At 56.0% G+C, this 24,754-nt stretch overlaps 2 protein-coding genes across 11 annotated transcripts in view; both read right to left on the bottom strand.

Moving 5' to 3' along the window:
- Window positions 1-1,238: 1,238 nt before the first annotated feature.
- Window positions 1,239-17,772, bottom strand: RRM1 (ribonucleotide reductase catalytic subunit M1). The gene is made up of 19 exons (XM_085072715.1): window positions 17,630-17,772; window positions 16,689-16,777; window positions 15,290-15,467; window positions 14,741-14,841; window positions 14,110-14,169; window positions 13,349-13,388; window positions 12,067-12,229; window positions 11,181-11,322; window positions 10,521-10,604; window positions 10,101-10,262; window positions 9,490-9,569; window positions 8,831-9,032; window positions 8,145-8,294; window positions 7,020-7,241; window positions 6,105-6,181; window positions 5,079-5,214; window positions 3,941-4,036; window positions 2,781-2,969; window positions 1,239-2,422 (listed from the first exon to the last, which is right to left on the bottom strand). The coding sequence occupies exons 1-19, from the start codon at window positions 17,646-17,648 to the stop codon at window positions 2,234-2,236; spliced, it is 2,379 nt and encodes a 792-aa protein (XP_084928841.1). The 5' UTR covers window positions 17,649-17,772; the 3' UTR covers window positions 1,239-2,233.
- Window positions 17,773-21,587: 3,815 nt separating this feature from the next.
- STIM1 (stromal interaction molecule 1) overlaps window positions 21,588-24,754 on the bottom strand; it is a 70,046-nt gene continuing 66,879 nt past the window's right edge. For 8 of the 10 annotated variants that reach the window (XM_085071872.1, XM_085072162.1, XM_085072033.1 and 5 more), the window contains one exon: window positions 21,588-24,264. In XM_085071872.1, coding sequence (XP_084927998.1) covers window positions 23,715-24,264 — 550 coding nt within the window. In that variant the 3' untranslated portion in view covers window positions 21,588-23,714. The remainder of the gene's footprint in view (window positions 24,265-24,754) is intronic. The other 2 variants (XM_085072112.1, XM_085072581.1) reach the window with 1 other exon arrangement.

Below are 24,754 nucleotides of genomic sequence, written 5' to 3'. Positions count from 1 at the left end.
TCACTCAGCGGTGGGAATGGCCACTGGGATTCCAGAGAAAACCCAGAGAGGAGTCCCTGGGGGGCACCTGGGGAATTCCTGAGGGGATCCTGAGAGAAGCTGCTGGCTCAGGTGCTCCTCAGCATTTAGCCCAAGACAGGCACAGCGAATCCCAGGCCAGGAACCTCTGCCAGAGCCAGGACAGCCCCAGCAACTCCAGAGCCTGGGCACAAAGCTCCCAGGAATGCACCAGCAGGGTCCCCAGTGCCCTGTCCTGTCCCCTCAGTGCCCTGTCCTGTTCCCAGTGCCCTGTCCTGTCCCCTCAGTGCCCATCTCCCGTTTCCCCAGTGCCCTGTCCCACTCTCCCATTCCCCCATCCTGCTCTCTCCATGCCAGGCAGCTCCCATGAGGATCTGCCATGGTTTCCCAGCAGCTGCCCTGGCTCTGTCCCTTCCAGCACCTCCCAGTTTGCAGTGACAGAGCTGTGCCCCAGTGGAAACCAGAGGTGCCTGGGGATGGCAGGGAGGCTGAAGAATTCCAAGCACGAGGAAAACTGGAGCCATCTCCGTGTCCCCACATGAGCTGGAGAAGGGCAGCGCTGCCAGAGCCTCCCCTGGGAAGCAGCAGCTTTGGGGTGGTGGCTGGGGACAGGTGGGACCCAAATTCCAGACTTTGGAGAGGAAACGTGGGACTGAAACACAGCGAGCTCTGCTCTGGGGCCTGAAGGTTTGGGAAGGTCTGGGGAGGTTTGGGGATGTTTAGAAAGGTCTGGGAAGCTCTCAGAAGGTTTGGGGAGCTCTCAGAAGGTCTGTCACAGGTGCCCCGGGGACACACGAGGGTCACGCGAGGTCCCAACGTCTCCCCGTCCTGCTGTTCTGCGGCTGAGCCACCAGCGCCACCCGGCGGCCCCGCGCGGAACTGCATGACCCGCGCCACCCCAGGGACAGGGACAGGGACAGGGACAGGGACAGGGACAGGGACAGGGGTTCGTGTTTGGGACAGGGATCAGGGCTGGTGTGCTCAGGACAGAACCAGGACCGGGGTTGGTGTGCCTTGAGGCTGTTCCCTCTCCTCCTGCCCCTGTTCCCCCGGAGCAGAGCTCAGAACCCCCTTGGCTGTCCCCTCCTGTCACAGAGCTGTGGAGAGGGATGATGTCCCCCTTTCCCTGTGGAAAGCAGTACAGGAGCAACAATACAAACCTGTTAGCACAGATGCTCATTTTGCATCAAAATAAAGTGCTCCCAAGATAGCACCACTGATTCCTTCGACATTCCATGTTTTATTGATTTTGGCTGGATTTGGGGTTGGTTATGGTTCATGAGTTAATAAATATTGCAGAACTGCCTGAAGCCCCATTGAGTTCGAGCAGGGAGTGAATGGGTACAGGAGCAGTAGAGTGAGAAGAGGTTTAAAAGATCTAAGAACTAGCAGGGGTGGAGAAATGGAGCTCCCTGGAAAGAGATGGCAGGTGACCTTCACCAGTGGCATGTGGCCCTCACACAGGATGGCACCTGACCTGTGGCCAAGGACAGCACTGCCCCCCTGGCAAGGAAACTGCCTGAGAAATTAGTCTAAATGAGTGAATTTAATGCAGAATAAAATGCAGGGCAGCAGCTCTGCCTTTCCTGGCCCCACTGGACAGGGACGTTCAGCCAGTGCCATGCTCTGCCCTGGCAGCTGAGGGAAAACAGCAACTGCCCAAGAAGCAACACCCCTTCCACCCATCTGCTCCTTCCAAAGGCTTTCTGGAAAGGCCAGAGGAGGGGACAAGAGAGGGAGCAGCAGTGGGAGGAGGCTGTGGCAGGTGGGGACAGTGCAGGTGTGTCAGCTGGGCACAGCTGCTCCTGTGCCCTGGCAGACACTGAACACACCTACACCGGGGGGTTCCCAGCCAAGGAAAAGGGATCAGCCAGGTGTGCTGCTTCCTCTGGGACACGAGGAACAGTCTTTGGTGACTGGAAGGCACAGTCTGGAGTGCTCAGGCCAGACCTGTGAGTGGCACCAGCAGCTCCCTGTCCTCAGTCGTGCCTGCAGGGTTCCATGGTTTCAGTGCCATGCCAGAGCACCGAAATTCCTGGGAAGCCCAGCTACTACAGCAATGCCCACCCTATCCATATGCCCCATCCCTGTGGATGGGGAAGCTACACTACCCCCCTCCCAGCCCCAGCCCTCTGCATCCTCACGTCATTCCAGACACTCCTATCCCAGCAGCTCCAGCCAGGTGGAAAGGCTCTGCTGGAGCCCTGGGTGATCCTTAGGAGCCACACATCAGGCACTCCTCCCTGTTCTCCAGGGAGCACACCATGGCTGCCTTGTTCCTCTCCTTCTCCTCCTCCTCCCGGGAGGCTTTCTCTCGCTCCCGCAGCTTCTCCTTGTTGAGGGTGAACTGGATGGGGTTGGCAGCTGGCTTGGTGCGCAGGTAGTACATGCCAGTCTTCAGGCCCTGGGGACACAGTGAGAGCCTTGGGGTGAGCAGGAGCAGCACTGCAGGCACCCCCAGCTCTGCTGCTCTGGAGATACTCCAGGGGAAAAAACGGATTCTTGGAAGCCTTTGTGTGCCAGAGCTTATCAGTCCCTGTGTGCCACACTTATCTGCCCCCATTTGCTGGGAACAAGCCCCAAACCCCTCCAGTCCCAGGGACAGCTCTTGTTTATCAGCAACAAGCACCCCAATCCCAAGTACTGATCCTACACATTGGGAACAAGCCTCCCAATCTCAGGTACTGATCCCATTTGTAAGGAACAAGCCCCCAATCCCAGGAAATGCCCCTGTTTGTCAGGAACAATCCCCAGCCCAGCACCTGCTTCCAGCCATAGAAGTGCATGCTGGTGAGCTTCCCGTAGTTGGGCTCGGCGATGTGGATGTTCAGGGATTGGCTCTGGTCAATGAAGGCTCCTCTGTCTGCAGCCATCTTCAGGATGGTTTTTTGGGAGATCTCCCACACAGTCTTGTAGAGCTGCTTCAGGTCATCAGGAATCTCAGGGATGTTCTGGAAGGAACGGGAGTGTTCAGTGTGGAAAGCACTGACTGCCCAGATATCCCTATTCATAACATGGGGTTCTTCAGTGATTGCCAGGATTCCAGCAATCCTGACTGGAACTGAGGCCTGTACAGCTGAGATCTATCCCTGAATCCAAACACAGAATTCCAGACTGGTCTGGGTCAGGGGGAAACTTAGAGCTCATCCAGTGCCACCCCAGCCATGGCAGGGACACCTTCCACTGTCCCAGGCTGCTCCAAGCCCCAGTGTCCAACCTGGCCTTGGACACTGCCAGGGATCCAGGGGCAGCCACAGCTTCTCTGTACATCCTGTGCCAGGGCCTCCCCACCCTGCCAGGGAACAATTCCTTCCCAATATTCCATCTCTCCCTGCCCTCTGGCACTGGGAAGCCATTCCCTGTGTCCTGTCCCTCCAGGCCCTTGTAAACAGTCTCTCAATGTTTCCTGTTGGCTCCTTTAGGTCCTGGAAGGCCACACTTAGGTCACCCTGGAGCCTTCTCTTCTCCAGGCTGAACAATCCCAATTCCGCCTTTCTTTGGAGGAGAGCTGCTCCATCCCTCTAATAACTTGGTGCCTCCTCTGGGCATCCTGTGTCTGCAAGCACCAAGCACACATGCAAACACACTCAGCTCTCCCTCAGCAGTTACATGTGGACAGGCTGGAGCTCAGGAAAGGTTGTTCTCCCAGAGGGTGCTGGCACTGCCCAGGCTCCCCAGGGAATGGGCACAGCCTGAGGCTGCCAGAGCTCCAGGAGCCTTTGGACAGCACTGCCAGGGATGGCATTGCTGGGGGTCTGGGCAGGGCAGGGTGGCACTGGATGATTCTGTGGGTCCTTCCAGCACAGCATATTCCATGATACTCCCTGCTAGAGAATCACCTTTTTATAATCCTTCTGATAAGTGGGAATCCACAAGCAGCAGGAGCTGCCTGGCAGGACTCCCTGTCCTGCTCCCCCTGTACCTGGATGGAGCCGTTGTGGGCGATGATCTGGTTCTTCATCTCCTCGTTCCACAGACCCCTCTCTGTGAGATCCTTCAGCAAGTGTGGATTCACAACCTGGCAGGGGCAGAAGCCAAAGGTTTTTAAATGGTTCAACAGGATCCTGCACATTCCTGACAGACTCTCACCCCTGGAAGTGTTCCAGGCCAGGATGGACACTGGGGCTTGGAGCAGCCTGGGACAGTGGAAGGTGTCCCTGCCCATGGCTGGGTTGGAACTACACGACCTTTAAAGGTCCCTCCAAACCATTCTGGGATTCTGTTGGACATGGCAAATTAGAAAGGGGGGTAGTATTAAACTGCCCTGCATGAGGAATTCCAAGAGATGGGAAAAGGAGGCATCTTGGTGTCCCATGGCCACTGAGCACAACCTGAGTTCATAAAGAATGTAAACAATCAAGACTGGGGTCAGGAGGGGAAAGAAAGAACAGGTGCAGGCTGAGTATTTGGGAAGAAAACACCTTTTCCTGCTGGGACTGGAGACCCCATCCCAAAGCCCTCCCCTGCCCTACACAGGGGCAGGGCAATGATCCTGCTGTTCCAGCCTCCCCACTCCTGTCTGCAGTGATCCAGGAGGAATGGAGAGCCCTGAGACAGCCCAGAGGGGATGGACACACCTCCCAAACAGGGACAGACTCCCCTCATCTCCAAGAGGGGTCTTTGCTAAGTCCAGACTCCAGAGCTCAACTCATTTCACTCCCTTTCCTAACTGACAGACCCCTCTGAGCCTGTGGAGCTCTTCCACAGCCCCTTCAGACCTCTGAGTTCTCCACAGCTCATTCTCAGGACTGTGGTCTCAGCTACTCTTCCCACATCCCCCCCATCACATCAGCAATCCCCCCTCAGCAGGCACTGCTGCAGCCCATCTTGAGGCCCCATAAAGGTTTTGCCCAGACAAAAGCAGCAGGTGTTTATAATCTCACCTATTCCATGGTGACTGTGGAACACACAAAGCTGGACTCCTGCAGCACCCAGTGCTCCAGGTGCCCTCAATGCTTGGGCACAAATATCCAGCTGAACTGGGCCCCCAGGTGTGAGGCCTCCCCTTGTCCTCCTCATAAAAGATATGGAAATATGAAAGCTGTTCCCCCAGAGCTCACCTGGAACTCGCCCGAGAGGACCCTGCGTGTGTAGATGTTGCTGGTGTAGGGCTCGATGGACTCGTTGTTGCCCAGGATCTGGGCAGTGGAAGCTGTTGGCATGGGGGAAATGAGGAGGCTGTTCCTGACACCATATCTGGGGACAACAGGCAAAGTTAGGGAGCTGCAGCCAAGGACAGCACAGAGGTGGGAACAGCACAGTGGGAAATCTGGGAACCTGCAGAGCCTCACGTCACCCACAGGAAAAGGGCAGCACCACTGAACTGCCACTGTGGGTCAAGTGGAAGCAGAAGTAAAGGCTCTGCTATTTTCATCTTTCATCAGAGGCTTTCCCAAGTGATTCAGGCATGGGATGGGGTGTAGGGAAGACAACCTGCCAGGCACTGCACAATCCACAACCCTGAGGCAGAACTGAACCAGCAGCCCATGCAGAGGCTGAAACCTCTCCACACATAAGACAAGGGACAGATTTACCACATTTAAAAATTAGACCCAAACAGATGGAATTAGTTCATGACAGGCACGTCACACTTCAGTGATTCCTGTCTTCAGGATGTTCAAGGCTCAGCTTTTCCCTGGCAGCATGGAAGAGTCCCCAAGCCCAGCTCATGGCTCATTGCTCACTGTTTGTTTAATGGGAATGTAAATCCTCCTGCTGATGCATCTGAGATGGAATCAAAGCTCAGCTAGAGCAGAGCAGTGAGGGTGGGCTCCTCTGCCTTGGAAGCACAAAAATGAAAGCAAGCCACTCAAAAAACAGCTCTGAAGAAAGATCTGCTGGGGTGGGGGGAACATATGGGGCTATTTTTACACCTGGACTCTGCCATTAGTTCTCAGTAGACAGAATATACCAAATTCATGTCCAAGGCCAGGCTGGACAGGGCTTGGAGCAACCTGGGATAATGGAAGGTTCCCTGCCCATGGCAGGGGGTGGCACTGGAGGAGCTTTGAGGTCCTTCCCACCCAAACTAGTCTGGGATCTGATTAATGTATTTCACATCTACTATAAACCATGCAATTACTCACTTGGCAATCTTCTCCTTCAAAGCCTTCCAGTCCCAAAGGTCAGAGGGGGTGACATCCCACATGTCATACTGAAGGATCTGAGGAACACAGTTGGGTCCAAATTAGAGGGGGCACTTTCTCCATGTTTTATAAATTCCATTGGAAATAGACCCATTATTCCTATTAACTCTTCTCTCCAATTAGATCTCAGTGAAGCTCCTGTATGACCTGACAAACACTGAATCTTCTGACTGCTCCAGAGCACAGTGAGCACAAGCCGAGTCTTGCTTTTCTTTTCAAATCAGAATTACAGAGTATCCTGAGTGCAAAAGGATCCAGAGGGATTGAGTACAAGCCCTGTCCCTGCCCAGACCCCCAGCAATGCCAGCCTGGGCATCCCTGGCAGTGCTGTCCAAAGGCTCCTGGAGCTCTGGCAGCCTCAGGCTGTGCCCATTCCCTGGGGAGCCTGGGCAGTGCCAGCACCCTCTGGGGGAACAACCTTTCCTGCTCTCCAGCCTGAGCTGCCCTGGCCCAGCTCCAGCCCTCCCTGGCTGCTGTCCCTGTCCCAGAGCAGAGATCAGAGCTGTCCCTGCACTGTCCCTCGGGAGGAGCTGCAGCCCCCGGGGAGCTCTGCCCTCAGGCTCCTGCAGGCTGAACTGACCAAGTGACCTCGTGTGGCCCCTCCAGACCCTTCCCCATCCTCATGTCCCTCCTTTGGACACTCCTGTGGATCTTTCCTATACTGAGACATCCAGAACTGCCCCAGGACAATCCCTCCCTCCCTGACCAGCAATGCTGGCTCTGGTGCTCCCCAGAACAGGAATGTCCCTCCTGACTCCAGGGCACTGCTGACTCAGATCCCACTTGTCTGTGCAGCAGCCCAGGCACAGGATCAACATCCCAGAGCTTTTCCCAGGCACAGTCCCCAGCACTCACCCCCTTGCTGACCGGAGAGCCCTCGTAGGTGTCATAGGGGCCCTGCTCCCTGGCCAGCTCACAGCTGGCCTCCAGGGCCCCGTAGTAAATGGTCTCAAAGATGTGCTGGTTGAGGCGCTGCGCCTCGGCGCTCTCGAAGGGGAACCTCATGAGGATGAAGGCGTCGGCCAGGCCCTGCACGCCGATGCCGATGGGGCGATGGCGGCGGTTGGAGCGCTCAGCCTGCGGGGACAGCACGGACAGAGTCACCTCTGCACACTGCAGGGGAAAGCTGGCTGGGAAAGGCCTCTGGGAGCAACACCTCCTGCTGCAGTGTGCCATGAGCTCTGCACCAACACACCTTTCATCCTGCACAGGGCTTCACTGTTTGTTATTTGCTGGGACCCAGAGTGAGTTTATTAGAACCTGACACAGATTGTGATTGTTTAACCTGGCAAAGGGAGCCAGGATTTGGAAGTCAACACTCAGCACATTCTGATCAATGATGACATTTCATAGAGCAGAATTACAGAATCACTGAGGTTAGAAAATCCTCTGAGCCCACCAAGCCCAACTGTTCCCCACCACTGACTAATGTTCCCAAGTACCACATCCACAAGAATGTTAAATTGCCCTCCCCAGGGATGAGCACTTCACCACTGCCCTGGGCAGTCTGTGCCAGGGCTGGACAGCCCTTTCCATGAAGGAAATTTTTCTAATGTTCAACTTAAACCTCCCCTGGCACAGGTCAAGGCCATTTCCTCTTGTCCTGTCCCTCACTCCCAGGGAGCAGAGCCAGGGCTGCACCCTCCTGTCAGGAAGTTGTAAAACCAGAGTTAGATCTTCTTGGGATCTTTCCAGGGTCCCTCTCTCTGTTCCATGTCCCACTCAGTTCCTAGTGCTGGTCTCTGCTTGGAAAATCCTCACACATGACAAAATTCTGATGGCAGAACCATCTCAGTGGGAGGCTTTTCCTGCTTCACTACAGAACCACTCTGGGTTGAAGCTCAACCAGGCACTGACAGGTCCCACCTGGGAACAGGTGGTTCATGGAGCTCCCAACAGGTCTGTGGAGTTCCCCTGTGATTCCTTGTGTCCTGGGATTGCTCCAGGCAGCATTCAGCCCTGCCCCAGCCCAGCACCCACCTCTGGCACAGGGTAGTAGTTGATATCAATGATTTTGTTGAGATTTCGGACGATGACCTTGGTGACCTCTGCCAGCTTCTTGAAGTCATAGGTGTGCTCAGGGGTCACATACATGTTCAGGGCGATGGAGGCCAAGTTGCACACAGCCACCTGTGGGCAGAGACAGGGAATCATCAGGAATGGAGCAACACTCCGGGCCAAGAGCACACAGCTCAGCTCCAGAACAGCTTCCTGTCCAAACTGCACAGAAGCAACCCACCAGGGAACCTGCCAGGCTGGGAAAATGCACCCCTTGATCCTGGGGTACCTCAGGAGTTGTGCAAAAGGCAACAACAGTTCAGGAAAGTTCAGTGGAAATTGGTATGACCTGAAAAATCCTGCCCTGGTCAGTCCTACTGCCTGGAAACCGTCCTTACACAGAATCCCAGAAGGGTCTGGGTTGGAAGGAACTTTCAAGCCCATCTTGTTCCTTGTCCCTTTCCCTTTGGTGGTTGTCTTGTGTCATCCCAAATTCTCCATGGGAGTGGGAAGAGAACCCACAGAGTCAGTGGAAGAGCTGTGAGTACTCAGGTCAGCAGTTTCTCAGCTGCCTCCTCCCCAAGCAAGAATCAGATATATTCCAGAGAGCTGCACAGGAGCACTCACTCCCAGCTTCCCCAACGCCCCGAGTTCCCGTTTGCACCCACCTCCTCCTTGCTGGTGTATTCCACGATCTCAGTGCACAGGTTGCTGCACTTGATGGTGCCCAGGTTCTGCTGGTTGCTCTTCCTGTTGCAGGAGTCCTTGTAGAGCATGTAGGGAGTGCCAGTCTCGGTCTGGGACTCGATGATGGCGTACCAGAGCTGCTGGGCCTTCACCACCCTGCGCACACGGCCCTGCCGCTCGTAACTGCAACACACACACACACAGCCCTGTCAGCCCCAGAGCCCCCAAAAAGCAGGGGAAGAGTCCTTTTGACTGCTCAGGGTGTGGGACAGCCAAGGCCCTCCTCACTGCTGAGCTCTGAACAGCAGGGCAGCAGCACAGTCCTTGTTTGAGGAAAACAAACCTTTCACTACAGCAGCCACATGGCAATTCCACACACAGCCCGGGAGTGCTTTGAGTGGGGATCACTCCAGAATGTGCCTCTAACAGGCTAAAGTGATCATTCACACACAGCTCCACCCTGACAGGTCACAGTGGGAAGGACACATCCTCATCCTCACATTCTTATCAATCTGACCATGAGCCCAGTGACCACTTCTGATTCCCCCCCACAAACCTCTCCTGTGGCCCCAGATCCCACAGGACATGGACAGCTCTGGGAGAGGAAGGCACCACTTAAAGGCGTGTTCACTCTTCTTACCTCTCATAGAGCTTCTCAAATTCCTCTCCCCAGACATCATCCAGGCCAGGACACTCATTTGGGCACATTAAGGACCAGTCCTGTAAGGAGGAAATATATTCAGAGGAAATCTTTAGGCACTCTGTTAATTAAAGCTGTGTCTGCCCCATCCCTGGCAGTGTCCAAGGCCAGTTTGGACAGAGCTTGGAGCAGCCTGGGACAGTGGAAGGTGTCCCTGCCATGGCAGGGGTGGCACTGGATGAGCTTTAAGCTCCCTGCCAAGCCAAACCAGTCTGAGATCCTGTGAAATACAAGCAGACACAGGAAGAACAATTTAATGAGAAAATGTTGATGCATTACAGAAACCCCAGAGCAAAAATTCAGCCCAACAGTCCACAAACACATCGTGGACTGTAAGATTAAGCCCTGAAGCAAAGCATCCCACTGGAGTTGCTCAGCTCCATTCTCTACCTGCACAGCCAAGTTCTCAAACAAGGCACAGCAGCTCTTCCAGGAAGGTCCTGGAAGGAACAAGGAGCAAAGCAGCTCTGCAGCTCTTCCTGAGCTCTTTGCAGGGCTGCTCACCTGCTCCTCCACTACCAGGCCTGTTCTGTGCCAGCCAAGCTTCTCACCTGGTTGGTTTCCACTCGCTTCATGAAGAGATCAGGGATCCAGAGGGCAAAGAACAGGTCCCTGGCTCGCTGCTCTTCTTTCCCAGTGTTCTTCTTCAAGTCCAGGAACTCAAAGATGTCCAGGTGCCATGGCTCCAGGTAAATGGCAAAAGCCCCAGGTCTCTGAGACATGGAACACAATCTGGATCAGAACAAATTGTCCTTGGAAAGAAACCTCCTGCCCTGCTCCTGAGGGCACACAACACCCCAAACTAACTGGGGAGGAACACCAGATACCAACACAAGGAGGAAAATGCCCATTTTTGATTATGTGTCGCCCACAACCACTCCATCAGCTTCCTGATGACCATGAGACAACCCTTCCCAGTGTGGAACTCTCCCATGACCTGAGGATCCCTTTTGGACCCTCATCAGAGGTACCTTGTTTCCACCTTGATCCACGTAACGGGCGGTGTTGTTGTAGACCCTCAGCATTGGAACAAGCCCATTGGAATTCCCGTTGGTCTGCAGAGGCACAGGAAAACCATCAGTGCTGAAAGCAACTCCCTGCAGGGGCTTGGCTGAACTTCCTTTGGGTCTTTCCTAAGTCTGCAGAGCTCTTATACTGATCACCACCAATTATTACTAGTCCCTTCCCCACACATGTTTTGACAAAAATCTGTGTATCAGCTATATGCCCCACAGTTAATAAAATGTCCCTCCTAACTTCCTGCCCCTACATTATGTCACACACACTGTGACAAGAAACCCCAAAACCACACCCACAGATGGTCTGGGGCAGTTAGAGACACAGAAAAGCAAAGGGCTACTGCATGACTCTCTGGGCATATTCCTAGGCTGCTAATATGTAACTATTGGAATTGCCTGACCAAGCAGTGGAATAAGATCCTCTTTTAGGAAGGATTTCTATTTGGGAGCCAAAACACTGAGGAAAAAAACAACCTTCCTGCCTTAGGCCAAGGGACTACTGAGGGAGGTTCACTGCTGTGTGAACTGAGTGAGAAGCAGCACTGGTTTGGCAGCCAAGGTGAAGGCACTTCCTGGGAGCAGCAGCAGCAGCTCCCTGTGCTGGACACTCACCCCAGCAATGTAGCTGCCCGTGGCACGGATGCAGCTCACAGCAAGGCCAATGCCCCCAGCAGACTTGGAGATGAGGGCACACTGCTTCAGGGTGTCATAGATGCCCTCGATGCTGTCATCCTTCATGCACAGCAGGAAGCAGCTGAAGGAAACAAATGGCTTCAGTGGACAAATGGTGGGAAGGAAGAGTCACAAGTGTTTCACCAGGCTGCAGAAACCAGGGCAAACATGGATCCTTTCATGTCCTCCACTAAGCCAACCCAGAGGTGTGGAATAAAGGACAGCTACAGAAAGCATAACAAGCAATACTCGTACTGCCGATGCCTTTGTTACCAAACACTTTCAATCACAGAAACATGGAATACTCTGAGTTAGAAGGGACCCACAAGGATCAGAGTCCAATTCCTGGCCCTGCACAATGCCAGCCTGTGCATCCCTGGCAGTGCTGACCAAAGGCTCCTGGAGCTCTGGCAGCCTCAGGCTGTGCCCATTCCCTGGGGAGCCTGGGCAGTGCCAGCACCCTCTGGGGGAACAACCTTTCCCCAGCACATTGATATAAACCTTTTCCTGATGTATATGATACCAAAAACCTATCAGTTACGCTTGCTGCTTTTAGAAAACAATTACCAGGATTCCTCTGGTAACCTGCAGCAGACCATGCACATCAGGAACTTTCCAGTACAATACAGCCATGCAAAGGTTTCCATTACCTCTAGAGTTTACAGAAACCTGGGTATTTTTCCCCAAAGACAGCAGCTGCTCAAAACTTCACACAGAAACTCAGCTGCTCATTTCAGAAGCTGTGCAAGCATCTCAGTTGAGCAGATGTGATCCCTAAGCCTCTCCCTTTGCCGGGGAATGCATTTATTGAGGAGCTGGAAAGCACCTGGAGAGCTGGGGGCGGTTGGTGCCCGCGTTGAAGAGCGTGGGTGAGGCGTGGGTGAACCAGCGCTCCGACAGCAGGTTGTAGGTCTCGATGGCAGCGTCGATGTCAGCCTTGTGGATGCCCACAGACACCCTCATCAGCATGTGCTGGGGACGCTCAGCAACTGCAACAGAACAAAAGCATGGAATTCCACACTGGGTTGGCTTGGCAGGGAGCTTAAAGCTCACCCAGTGCCACCCCAACCATGGCAGGGACACCTTCCACTGTCCCAGGCTGCTCCAAGCCCCAATGTCCAACCTGGCCTTGGACACTGCCAGGGATCCAGGGGCAGCCACAGCTTCTCTGGGCCTCCCCACCCTCCCAGGGAACAATTTCTCCCCAGTATCCCATCTAAACCTGCCTTCCTTCAGTTCAAAGCCATTCCCTGTGTCCTGTCCCTGCAGCCCTTGGCAATTGTCTCTCTCCATGTTTCCTGCAGCTCCTTCAGGCCCTGCAAGGCCACAAGGAGGTCACCCCAAAGCTTCTCCTCTCCAGGCTGAACAATCCCAGCTCTGCCAGCCTTTCCTCCCAGCAGAGCTGCTCCATCCCTCTGCTCATCCTGCTGCCTCCTCTGCACTCTCTCCAGCAGCTCCAGCTCCTTGCTGTGCTGAGCCCCAGGGCTGGAGCAGCTCTGCAGGTGAGCTCTCACCTGAGCACAGGGGCACAATCCCCCTTTTCCTGCTGCCCACACTGGGGATCAGCGCAGAGCACAGGGATTTTGGGACGCCAGGACATGTGGCCAGGGCATGCCCAGCCTCTCACCCACCAACTAAACCCAGAATGCCAGCCAGAAAGAAGACTCCATGTGACAGTCACAGACACAGAGGTCACAGCAACAAGCTCCAAACAATGTGCAATGGGACACTTGAGAGCCAGAGTTTTCATGGAATCACAGAGTGATTTGGATTGGAAGGAACTTGAGAAGTTCTCCAAGCCAAACTCCTCAAAGAGCACCAGCCCTCTTTATTCAGGACTTTATCCCTTCAGGCTTTGAAAAACCCAAGGAACAACCTGCTCCAATCTCAATTGCTCTCATGGAGGAGGAAAAAAAATCAGAATAAAATCTAATCAAATATCCAGTCTAGAATCCAATCATGTTTCAGCTTCATGACATTATAATTAACCTTCTAGTAACCCAGGATTTCCCAGCCAAGGGCCTGCATCACTGACAGCACAGTACCTAAACTTAGTTTTAATTTAATTTAAATTAACTCAAATTTCTTAAGAAGTGCTCAGCTCTTACCTTTGGAGTTGATTTTCAACAAGTAGGAGCGTTCCAGAGTCTTTAAAAGAGAGGATGGATTTTAGCAGACAGGCAGATCTGAACTTTGTAAAAAACCCTGTTAACTCCAAACTCAATCATCTCCTCAGCCCAAGCTGTACCACCCCTGCACTCTGCTTCTCCTCTCTTTATTAGCTTGATTAGGTGATTAATGACTGAAAATACACAAATCCACTGGAAGATTCCAACACTGCCTTGGATTATGGAGTGTGGAGCATGGGCAGGAGGTCCCACACTGCTCCTGAACCCACAAGACCTGTCTGGAGTCCCCAGAGCTATGGAACAGTGGAACACTGCAGAGAGCCCTAAACCCAAATCAGACCCAAAACAAAGCAGCACAGCTGAGCTGGGTGTGAGGGCAGCAGAGCAGCCCCTGGGGTGGTGTGGGGAGAGGATAAACGTGTTACTGAGCAACTGCTCCACTCAACAATGGGAAAACCAAAAATCCCTTTTTTGGTTTAGTAAAGCTCAGATTATTTCCTTTAGGAATGGCATCCAACAACATTCAGTGTGATCTGCCGTGAAACAGAGCCCAACAGCTAAAATATTCCAGCAGCAAGGAAAACTCCATGACTCATCCCATTGGGCAGCTGCTTTGTGCAGGTACCCTTCTTCTTCACAGCCCCAGTGACGTCCCACCTCCTCCTGTGCCCCCCTTTGCCCCAGTCCAGACAATTCCACAAGCATTCCCATCCTTCCCAACAGACCCAGGAGCTCCTCACCTTAAAGCCAAAGTAGTTGTAGGAGAAGTCTCTGTCGTAGATGATGGCAGAGTTCAGGCGCTGGCAGGAAATAACAAAATGGACATTTACAGGGTGTAACAATGCTATCTATCCCTGTCAGGCATTCCTGGCCCCAAAGCTCTGCTGAAAGGGCCACCAGAGCACAGGAATGAAGCAGGAACAGCACTTCCCTCAAACCAGCAAAAGTACAGCTTCAACTAACTTTATTTCACTCAGTTCTGGCTGAATTTACTGAAATCTGATTGGACAGCAAGAAACAAAACACAGAACCAAAGGAGAAACTGAAATTCCCAGCAGGAACAAAGACCTGGGATGCCTTGGAATCGAAACCCAGATTTCCTCTCTCCCTCCTGTGCTGCCTCACTTTGCTCCAGCACAAGGTACTTCTCAGATTATTTACTTGTGCTGATCATGGCAATGGGAACATCCAAGAAAACAAATTCTACTACAAAACATCCTTACAGGAAGGAAACTCTCTGCACATGCCCTGCACTGGTTTCTGTGTTGCCTTTTTATCGTAAAACATGACTTGCTTAAAAAATAAGAAAAATAAATTAAGTTTTCAAAAGTCAGTGCAATAGTTCAGAAGTGAAAAAAGCCCACTACTTACATCTTTGTTGGCCAAAACTATGTCTAGAGTTTCTTTGGAGATCATTGGGGAGTGCTTCCCATTGTGAGGGTTGATGTAGTTGTAGAGATCCTCCATGACATCTGCAGTGGAAAGAGATGTGAGCAGGACATGTCCAGGCCTGTCCCTGCAGCACCTGGCACTGGGATTCAGGGATGGAAGAGGCAGGAATGCCCATCCTGGGAAATAACCCCCTCCAACAACTGCTCTTCTACTGCTCAGCACTGTGAGCCTCAACAATGCACTTCTCTTACAAATTCTGTTAAAACCCCATTGTAACAAGGAACAAATGGGGAGGGAGGTGGGTACAACCTGACCTCAATCCATCACATTTTTCACCATTCCATTTCTCCAGCTGCTTTTCATAAAGCAGGCAATTCCATTTGCCTTGGGAAACTCGTGGGTTTCATCTCCATGGCATTTTCAGCCAGCCTGGGTCCTCAGGAACTCCCACTTGAGAGATTTCCATATTTCTGTGCTCCAAGCCTCCCACTGTGTCTCTCCCCCCAGCAGCTGGAGATGTTCACCCACCACTGAAGACTTTCTTGGTCTCCTTGTGCAGGTTGGACACGGCGATGCGGGCGGCCAGGATGGCGTAGTCGGGGTGCTTGGTGGTCAGCGTGGCCGCGGTCTCTGCGGCCAGAGTGTCCAGCTCCACCGTGGTGACCCCGCTGTACAGCCCCTGGATCACCTTCATGGTGATCTGTGCCTGGGAGAGGGAAATGCCTGAGGTCAGGGATCCCCAGTCCTTGTGTTTCAGCTGGGGAAGAGGGGCTCACTCCCAGCAGCACTGCTGGATGTGCGTGAAGAGGAAAGCAAATTGAAACACCAAACTGGGAGAGCTGGGAATGTTCACCTGGAGAGGGAACTGTGGACAAGAGGGAATGGATTCCCACTGCCAGAGGGCAGGGAGAGATGGGATATTGGGAAGGAATTGTTCCCTGGCAGGGTGGGGAGGCCCTGGGATAGAATTCCCAGAGAAGCTGTGGCTGCCCCTGGATCCCTGGCAGTGTCCAAGGCCAGATTGGACATTGGGGCTTGGAGCAGCCTGGGACAGTGGAAGGTGTCCCTGCCGTGGCAGAGGTGGAACAAGATGGCCTTGAAAGCTGCTTCCAACATAATCCTTCCAGGATTCCGTGTAAGGATGGTTTCCAGGCAATAGGATTGACCAGGCCAGAATTTTTCTGGCCACACCAGAACCTTTGTGAACTGGTGTTACTTTTGCACAACTCGTGAGATTTACAACCTCACTGGGAACATTAGCACAGGGTTTGGGAAGGTTACTGTTGGCCTGGGAAGCTTCTGGCACAAGCAGATCCAAGTCCCAAGGGAGGAACTGAGCTCCAGGAAAAGAGGTTACACACAACTGCAGAATAAGTAAGAATTCAGGGGCACAAGGAGGCAGGGGGACTCAGAATTTCACTCCTGTGGCTCCTAGTCACTGAGGGCGAGTACACTTTGCTCTGGTCACCAAGTCACCAATGTCCTCCTCCTGCTCTCCATCCCAAAGACTAGAGCTACTTCCAGATGGCATTGCTCCAGCTCTGCAGACTGACACTGGGAGCAAACTGCCAAATCCAAAATATGGGAATCGGAGCAACAAAACTCTATTTTTAAAGTACCAGAGGCTCAAGGGCTTCACCAAGGTTTGAGGGGAAAGGGATCTACACCAGGGAAAGAGGATTTTCACCTCCACAGTCTCTGCACCTGGGAAGCAAAACCCCTCAGAACACAAACAATGGGAACAAACACATTCTGGATGCATTTGCCAAGAGTTCATGGAATCAGAGAATATCCCAAGTGGGAAGGAACCCACAGGAATCCTCAAATCCAACACAGGACACCCCGGGAACTCGTGTCCAGGTTTCCACTTGGCTTTTGCCCAGGAGGAATCGGGGTCAGGGCAGGACGAGGGCAGAGTGGGACTCACGGGATCCACAAAGTCAGCATTGAGGCCATAGCAGAGCTTCTGGATGCGTGACGTGATCTTGTCAAACATGACCCGCTCCTGGCGCCCATCTGGGGACAGAAGTCACGTCACACCAGTGCCACACCAGTACGGACCAGTTCAGCACAGAATGCCCCTCCCAGACCCTCCCACGGGGGGATTCAGTGTGGGAATCACCAGGGACAGCCTGCTCAGCTGGGGTGCAGGGGGAAGGGAGGCTCCCCCTCCACCCCGAGAATTCCCACCTGAAACTGCACAAACCCAATTTCCAGGGTTAGGGACCCACCTCGGGCTGGGGACTCTGGGGACCCCAGCACCCCTGGGACCAAAGGGGTGGGGATCAAGCCCAAAGCTCCTGCCATGGGACCCAAACCAACCTCAGGGGTGTCATCCCCCACTCTTGTGGCCCGGGGGGAGCTCTCTCACTCTGGGCTCCCCCAAAGCTGAGGAGAACCCCTCTCCCTACAGCAGGTGCCATGAGGGACCTTCAGAGCTGAGGGGATCCCATCCTTCCATGGAGAACTCTCCTAAAGGAGAGGGGGACACCCCATCTGCTCTCCATGGTGGCACGAGGGGAACCCCCAAGGCGAAAGGGCATCTCATCCCCTCACACCGTGTGCCATGAGGGATCCCCAGAGCTGAGGGGCTCCCATCCCTCCACGTGCTGAAGGGACCCTTCCGAAATGGGGGCATTCCCATCTGCTTACCCTGAGAGCCATGCAAGGGACCCCCAAGGCAGAGGGAATCCCACCCTTCCATGTGCCACCAGGGAACCCCAGAATGGGGGGGAATTCCCTTCGGGTGCCACCAGCAAAGCCGAGGGGTCCCATGCCCTCCCAGCGGGTGCCCTGAGCGGGACAGTGCTCCGCTCCCCGACACCCGGTACCGTGAGGGACACCCTGAGGAGCGGGGACAGCGCTCACCCCGCTTCACGACGTGCATGGCGGCGGCGATTCCCTCTCTCTCCTCTCTCTCCTCTCGCTCCCTCTCTGTCCCTCCGGCTGCTCCGCGCCCGCCGCTTCCCGCGCCCGCCGCGCGCGCCCCGCCCCGCTGAGGCCGCCGCCGCCATCTTGCCCCCGGGCACCGCGCTCTCCTTCGCCCCCTTCGCCAGCCGCCAGGCCCCCGGTGCCGGCTGTGGCCCCTGGCGGACACTAATCCCGACCCTCATCCCGATATTCTCCCCGCTTTCCTCCCGGGAATCGCCGCCCCGCTGGGGAACACCGCGAATCCCGCCCGCTTCAAAGATGGCGGCGGCAGCGCTCCCCCCCGCCGGGGAGGAGATAGGGGAACAGGACGGGCTGAGGGCGCCAAGGACAGAGCGCGCGAAGGGACAAAACACACCGTCCTGAAACGCCAAAACAATAACTGTGCTCATTCTAATGACCCTAAATCGAGGCCCGGGCGTGCAGTGTGTGATTAAAGTTTGGATCCCACTGCCCAGGGAAGTGGTGCAGTCCCTGGAGGTGTCCAAGGAAAAACCGGACAGGAACAATCTGTGGCTCTGCTGTGGAACAGCCACGGTGCAGTCATCAGGGCAAGAGGAGCAGGAGGGAAGAGATGAAATTACACAAAGTTCTGTCCCAGATTCAAAAGCAGCAAATCTGCACCTGCAGAGCCTCCAGCCCTGGACACCAACAGCAGCAGGATGTGGAGCTGCTGGACAGAGAAGAGGAGGCCATGGAGTTGATCCAGGGCTGGAGCCAGATGGGGGAGCTGGGGGTGTTTGCCTGGAGAGGAGAAGCTCCAGGGAGAGCTCAGAGCTCCTGCCAGGGCCTGAAGGGACTCCAGGAGAGCTGGAGAGGGACTGGGGACAAGGGCTGGAGGGACAGGACACAGGGAATGGCTGCAAAGTGCCAGAGGGCAGGGAGAGATGGGATATTGGGAAGGAATTGTTCCCTGGAAGGGTGGGGAGGGGCTGGGATGGAATTCCCAGAGAAGCTGTGGCTGCCCCTGGATCCCTGGCAGTGTCCAAGGCCAGGTTGGACATTGGGGCTTGGAGCAGCCTGGGACAGTGCAAGGCAGGGGGTGAAATAGGATGAGCTTTAAGGTCCCTCCAACCCAAACCATTCCATGGTTCTTCATGTCCTGTGAGGGCTCAGTGGCAGCAGTACCAAAGCACTGCTGAGGTTCCTGTGCAGAATCCAGCCCCAAACACCATCAGTTCCTCTCCAATCCCGCTCTGAATGTCTCAGGAACCAGGAGCTGTGGCACTTGGGAGCCCAAACTGGTAGGAGAACATCTCGTGTTTGGGGCTTGCAGTCTGTGAAATGCCTCTTCCTCCAGATCCCACCTGCCTGCAGGGCCAGGCTGAGCCACTCTTACTTTGGGGGGAACGGGAAGCAGAGCCAAATGCGACACCACACCGGAAATTTTGGGGTTTGCACCACGAGAGAACAATTAACCATCAACGTGCAAGTTACCTTTGGGTTGAGGCTGATCCTGAGAGGCTCAGAGAGAGATCTCAGGGCGCAAAGAGGCTGGAAGTTCAGTTTTTTATTGCTTGTGGGTGGGCCACTGTCCCTTCCCAGGTGAGGGCTTTGGTTCCATTTGGATTCTGAGCCAAAATGCCATTGTGGGTTCCTCGGCTCCCAAGTTGGTTGGGAAAGTGCCCAATGCAGCAGGTGAGCCTGGTCCTGCTCAGAAAGAGCCCAGAGAGCCCTCCCCTCAAAGATGGGACACAGGGCATGTTTGGGACTGACCAGGAAATGGGAATAAATTTGGGATGGTGTCTCTGTTTTATTGGAAAAGGAAAGGAAAATAATTCCAAATGGCATAGGGGATTATGGATCAGTTGGAGCCCAAGCTGCACTCACAGATCTTTGCCCTTGAATTCTTCTCCTCTGAGTTTTACTCACCCTTTTGTGACACCAGGACTAGGTGGAGCAGTTGTTTCACTTGTGAGGCTGAGGGTGCAGAGGAAAGCCACGGTGCTGCCCCAGCACAGCTTCCGCGGGATGCAGCCCAACCTCGGCACCAGCGCTGCGGAGAGGGAGCTGGGGAGGAAACAGAACCATTTCACCAACTTCCTGAGGCCCTGCAGAGCTTCACCTCCACCCAGCTGTGCTGGAGAGGAGCCTCTGGGCCAACAGGGCTCTGTGGTTGCTCTTGTTCCCACAGGGAAATGGGGACATCATCCCTGTCCACAACTGCTGCCAGGAGGGGACAGCCGGGGGGTCAGGCTGTGCTCCAGGGAACAGGGACAGCAGGAGAGGGAACAGCCTCAGGCTGGGCCAGGGGAGGCTCAGCTTGGGCAGCAGCAGGAATTTCTGCATGGAAAGGGTGCTCAGGCCTTGGCAGGAGCTGCCCAGGGAGGTTTGCAGTCCCCATCCCTGCAGGTGTCCCAGGCAGGCCTGCCTGGTTTGAACAAAACAGCTCAAAGGAAATTTCACAGAATCACAGAATCCCTGAGGCTGGCAAAGCCCTCCCAGCCCATGCAGTCCCAGCTGTGCCCAATGGCCACCTTGTCCCCAGCCCAGAGCACTGAGTGCCACAGCCAGGCCTTCCTGGGACACCTGCAGGGATGGGGACTGCAAACCTCCCTGGGCAGCTCCTGCCAAGGCCTGAGCACCCTTTCCATGGAGAAACTCCCCCTAAAAAGAAGCAGAGGAGGATCAGGAGTGTGCCTCCTCCTCCTTTGGAAGATGCAGATCAACGGAGGAGGAAAAGCTCACAGGAGCAGAAAATGACTCAGTGGCTGAATGGGGGAACTGTGGGAGAAATCCTGGCTTTTTGAGGGAGAAATCCCGGCTTTGAGCTCTTCCAGCAGCTACTTCTGCTGCTGAGGCTGAGCCGGGGCGAGGCGGTGACAGTCTGGCTCCTAGAAAACCCACCCGCTGCTCCTGCCTTTACCTGGCTCCGTGGTGTTTCCAGGGAAGGCACTGGGACAATGGTGACAAAGACAGGTGGGGACGGAGCATTCCCAGCGCCGCGGGCAGAGCAGGGACACACCGGTGCCACCGCCAGGCTGGAGATTCCCTGGATGCGCTCGTGGAGACACCCAGCCCTCATGGCTGTTAATGAGCGCTAATGAGCGCCAGGCTAACGAGGAGCCAGCCCCAGGGGCTGTGGGGCTTGAATGAGCCGCGAAGCCTTTGCTGGAGCTTTGCCACCCGGCCAGCCAGGTCTGGGGAATGACGAGAAACACGGATTTCGCCCATGGAAAATGTGCTTTTCCAGTAGGAATTTGGCCAGGCTGAGGCTGCAGGGAGCGGGATCTCCTCAGAGAAGGCTGTTGGTGAGACAAGGTGTGTGAAGACAGAGATGTCAGCGCATTGGAAACACTGGGATCTGCCAAGGGCACATGCCCTGGGATGGCTGCTGACTTCCCTTGTGCCATCACCGCCCCACATCCTGGCAGATGCCAACCACCGATCCCAGCGTGTATTTAATTCCTTTTCCTGGAAATGTCCTGCACCTCAAAGGCGTTTCCTGGGGGACACTGTGAGCAGGACCTGCTGCCCATGGAGCTGTCACATCTCTTGGAGCAGTTTGGGATGGCTGCATGTCCCTGTCCCAGGCTGTCAGCAGCGTCTCCATGGCAGTGGCCATGACTGGATGACCCCGGGGTGGATCCAGCCCCACCAGTGCCTCCCAGCTCAGCTCGAGTCCAGCTCCAGCTGCTGCCAAGAAAGCTCCATTTTCCGTGGCCGTGGGCTGGGGATGTGCCCACTGTGTCTGTGGAGCTGTGATCCAATTCCCATGGGAGAGGATTCTGCTCAGGGATTGCAGGGCCCTGGTGCAGGGGGGAGTCTGGGTGTCCCACTGAGCTGGCTGGGGACACATCCCCAGGGAACCCCTCACTCCCAGCAGGCACCCAATGCTCTGATCCCACCGTGCTGGCAACCTGGGAAAGCCTGCAAGAAGAGAGCAGCAGCCGGCGGCTCGTAAAATAGACTACATGCTTTATTGGATTGAAAAGTTTTATGAAATGACAAAAAAACAAAAAAAATAAAAACAAAAACAAAACAACCTTAAATCAAGAGTTGGCAGATGCATCAACAGTTGTTGTTTGGTGGATCCCCAACCCCTTCTCCAGAAGCATCCACAGGTCTCTGCCACCACAAGCAGCTCCAGCCCCGACCCTGCCAGCCCCACTCCCAGGGAGCCCTGCCCGTGACAGCGGGGTGCCCATGGAATTGGGGTGCCCAGGGAACCGGGGTGCCCATGGAATTGGGGTGCCCAGGGAACCGGGGTGCCCAGGCAGCAGCCCTGGCCGCAGGGCCGAGCGTGTCGCCCCGTCCCCAGGGAAATGCAGGCACTTAAGTCATTGAGAGGAATTTTTCACTTATCCCAAAGCAACAGTGAAATTGTTTAACTCCTACCTACAGAACAAAAAACACCTTTGTAGCCCTTCCTGAATTGTCAAGACACAAATATATTACTCTGGCATAAAGCAAGGCCTTGGTGGCTCTCGGCATCCAGCCCAGCCTCCTCTTCTTCCACCAATCGTGCATCCTCCTCTACCTCGGCAGGAGCAGCCCCCTTGCCACCCCCGGGGACTTGTGGGACAGTGGTCTGGGGGCTGGGGACGGAGGGGGTGATGGGGACAGGGACCCTGGGCTCGCGGGGTCATGTGGTGCCAGAGAGCCACCTCAGGTGGGGCAGGAGGAGGTTTGGGGGCTCACCTGGCAGCCCCAGTGCTGGGGGATGCTCCTGGAGGGAGCTGGGAGAGGGGAGCAAGGGAATGGAGAGAAGCTCAGCCCTGGTGATGGAATGGGGCTCAGCCCTGGGGATGGAGCAGGGCTCATCCCTTGGGATGGAATGGGGGACACGCCGAGCCGAGGGCTGTGAGCAGCAGGATGTGACCCACAATGTGCTGAGGAAGGACAGGAGAGCCCCTGGGAGTGGCTCAGGATGGACTGAGACCCGGGTCAGGCTATGCTGGCCCTGGGCACAGGCTGGCACAGCCAAGGACACCCTGGCATGTGGCCTCAGGGAAGTGGGACACTGCCTGTGGGCCCTCCTGCGTCCCTTGGAGGGCACAGAGCCCCAGCAGCTGGCCTGCTCCAGGCCCTAGAGCCAGGACAGCAGGAGGACACTGTTGGGGTCCTGCCACCCAGGCACAGCCTGTCCCCTGCCCTGGAGAGCCCTGCTGTGTCCTGGTCCCTCCCTGCAGCCCTGCCCAGCTGGGACAGGGGACACGGGGACAGGGGATGGGCCCTGCTCCCTGGAGCTCCCTCCTCTTTGTGTGTGGCAGCTGGACCTGGCTCTGCACCGACACCCCTCGGGATGGCCCTTCCTCACTGTCCCTTGTCACCAGGATCCTCAGCCAGGTCCTCGGGGCACGGCGGGGTCGGAGGAGCCCAGGGCACTGGGGAAGGTGCCCGGGGAAGTAAAGCCGGGTTCAGGCATGGGCTGCTCCCCCCGGCACCCCAACCTTCCCCAGGCAGCGGGCAGAGCAGTGTGGGGACAGCCCCGTCCCCGTGGGGCCCGGGAGCACACAAGTACCGGCAAGGACAGAGTCCTCCCCTGCTCCTGCTTAGCGAGAGGTGCTCAGGAGGGGATGGGATCCCCCTCCCAGGGGCGTAGCCGTGGGGACCGGGGTGGCAAAGTGACTCGGAGAAATGAGGGAGAACCGCTGCGACCCGAGTCACCCCGGGCGGGGAGCAGCCGGCGCCGCCCCGACCCTCCATCAGCCTGTGCAAAAGTTGGAGGAGGCAGAAAAACGAATCGATAACAACAACAACGATAAAAAATAAAATAAAAAAATAAAACCACATTGAAACCAAACCCAAAGGCCGCGTGGCTGAGCAGAGCAGGAGTAACTGGAAGCCATGCACAGCAAAGCCGGGACCGCAGCAGTCGGAGGGGAGGGCAGGGGCGGTTCTTCTCCTGGGGAGCCGGTGGCGTCGTGGTTTTTCGTCTCGGAGATCGGGAAATAAATAAGTTTAAATAGCTCCTCCCGTGCCGGCGCCGGGGTGACTCGGGATGCGGAGGGTGCCGGGGCCGCGCTGCGTTCCCGGTGCACGGCCGGCCCCGCGGCGGGACGCGTCCGGGGGTGTTCTCCCCCTACTTCCTGGGCTTCTTGAAGATCTTTAGGGGGAACTTTTTCTTGCTCTGGCCGAGGTCAACCTCGTCGCCCGTCAGGCTGCTGTCCTCGTCCCCCGGGCTCTTCTTGGCGGCCAGCTGCGGGATGCGGGTGTTCCTGGCGCCGCTGGGCCGGCAGTCAGAGATGGGGGAGGGGGTGTCGGGGTCGGTGGAGCTGGGGCTGTGCGACCGGGACGAATCCGAGTGGCTGGGCTTGCCGGCCGTCGGGTGGCTGATCTCCCCCAGGCTGGAGGACTTCTCCATGCCGTGGTTCACCATCATCATCTTCTTCATCACCATGGGGCTCTCGGGCGGCCGCTCCTGCAAAGCCGCCAGGGCGGAGGGCTCCCCGTGCCGGCTGCCGCCGTTGGGGGTGGGCGCGCCGGGGCCCGGGGGCCCTGGGACAGCCTCCTCCATGGACCTGGTCAGCAGCGTGGGCCGGGCAGCCAGCAGCTTGGGCGCCGAGCTGGGGATACGCTGGTGGTCGCTCAGGTGCGGGATGGAGGAGTCGGAGTCGCAGCGAGTTAAATCTCTGCGGTGGAGGGCAGAGACAGGGACAGTCAGCGGCGGCTCGGTTCGGCCCTGCCCTGCACACACGGACCGGGGCGGCGGCTGAGGGATGCGGGGGATACAGGGAGACCCTCCCGGCTGCGGTGAACCCCTGCCCACCCGCTCTGGGCCTCTCTGTGTGCCCCCAGGGACAGGGGACAGCCCTGCCCGGTGCGCCCCCAGTGCAGCCCCTCGCCCCGGCAGGGCTCACTGCCAGCACCCCCGAGCAGCCGGGAAGGGAGCAAGGACACGGAGGCAGGATGGAGGCTCACTCCTTCCGCATGGATCCCACAGGGAGCTGGGAGCTGTCCCAGCTCGCCTCAGCCCCGGTGTCACCTCAGATTCCCCGCAGGGTCCCTCAGCCCTCGCCACATCCGTGTGTGCTCCCCCCGTGCAAACAAAACCCACCCGACCCTTCCCCTCTGCCGGCTCGGCCGGTGCCAACCTCTAATCCCGGCGGCAGGAATTAGAGG

This window comes from Lichenostomus cassidix, chromosome 1 (genome assembly GCF_008360975.1).
Source record: "Lichenostomus cassidix isolate B80296 chromosome 1, HeHo_3.0, whole genome shotgun sequence".
NCBI lineage: Eukaryota > Metazoa > Chordata > Aves > Passeriformes > Meliphagidae > Lichenostomus > Lichenostomus cassidix.
This window is presented reverse-complemented; position numbering and strand designations above follow the sequence as displayed.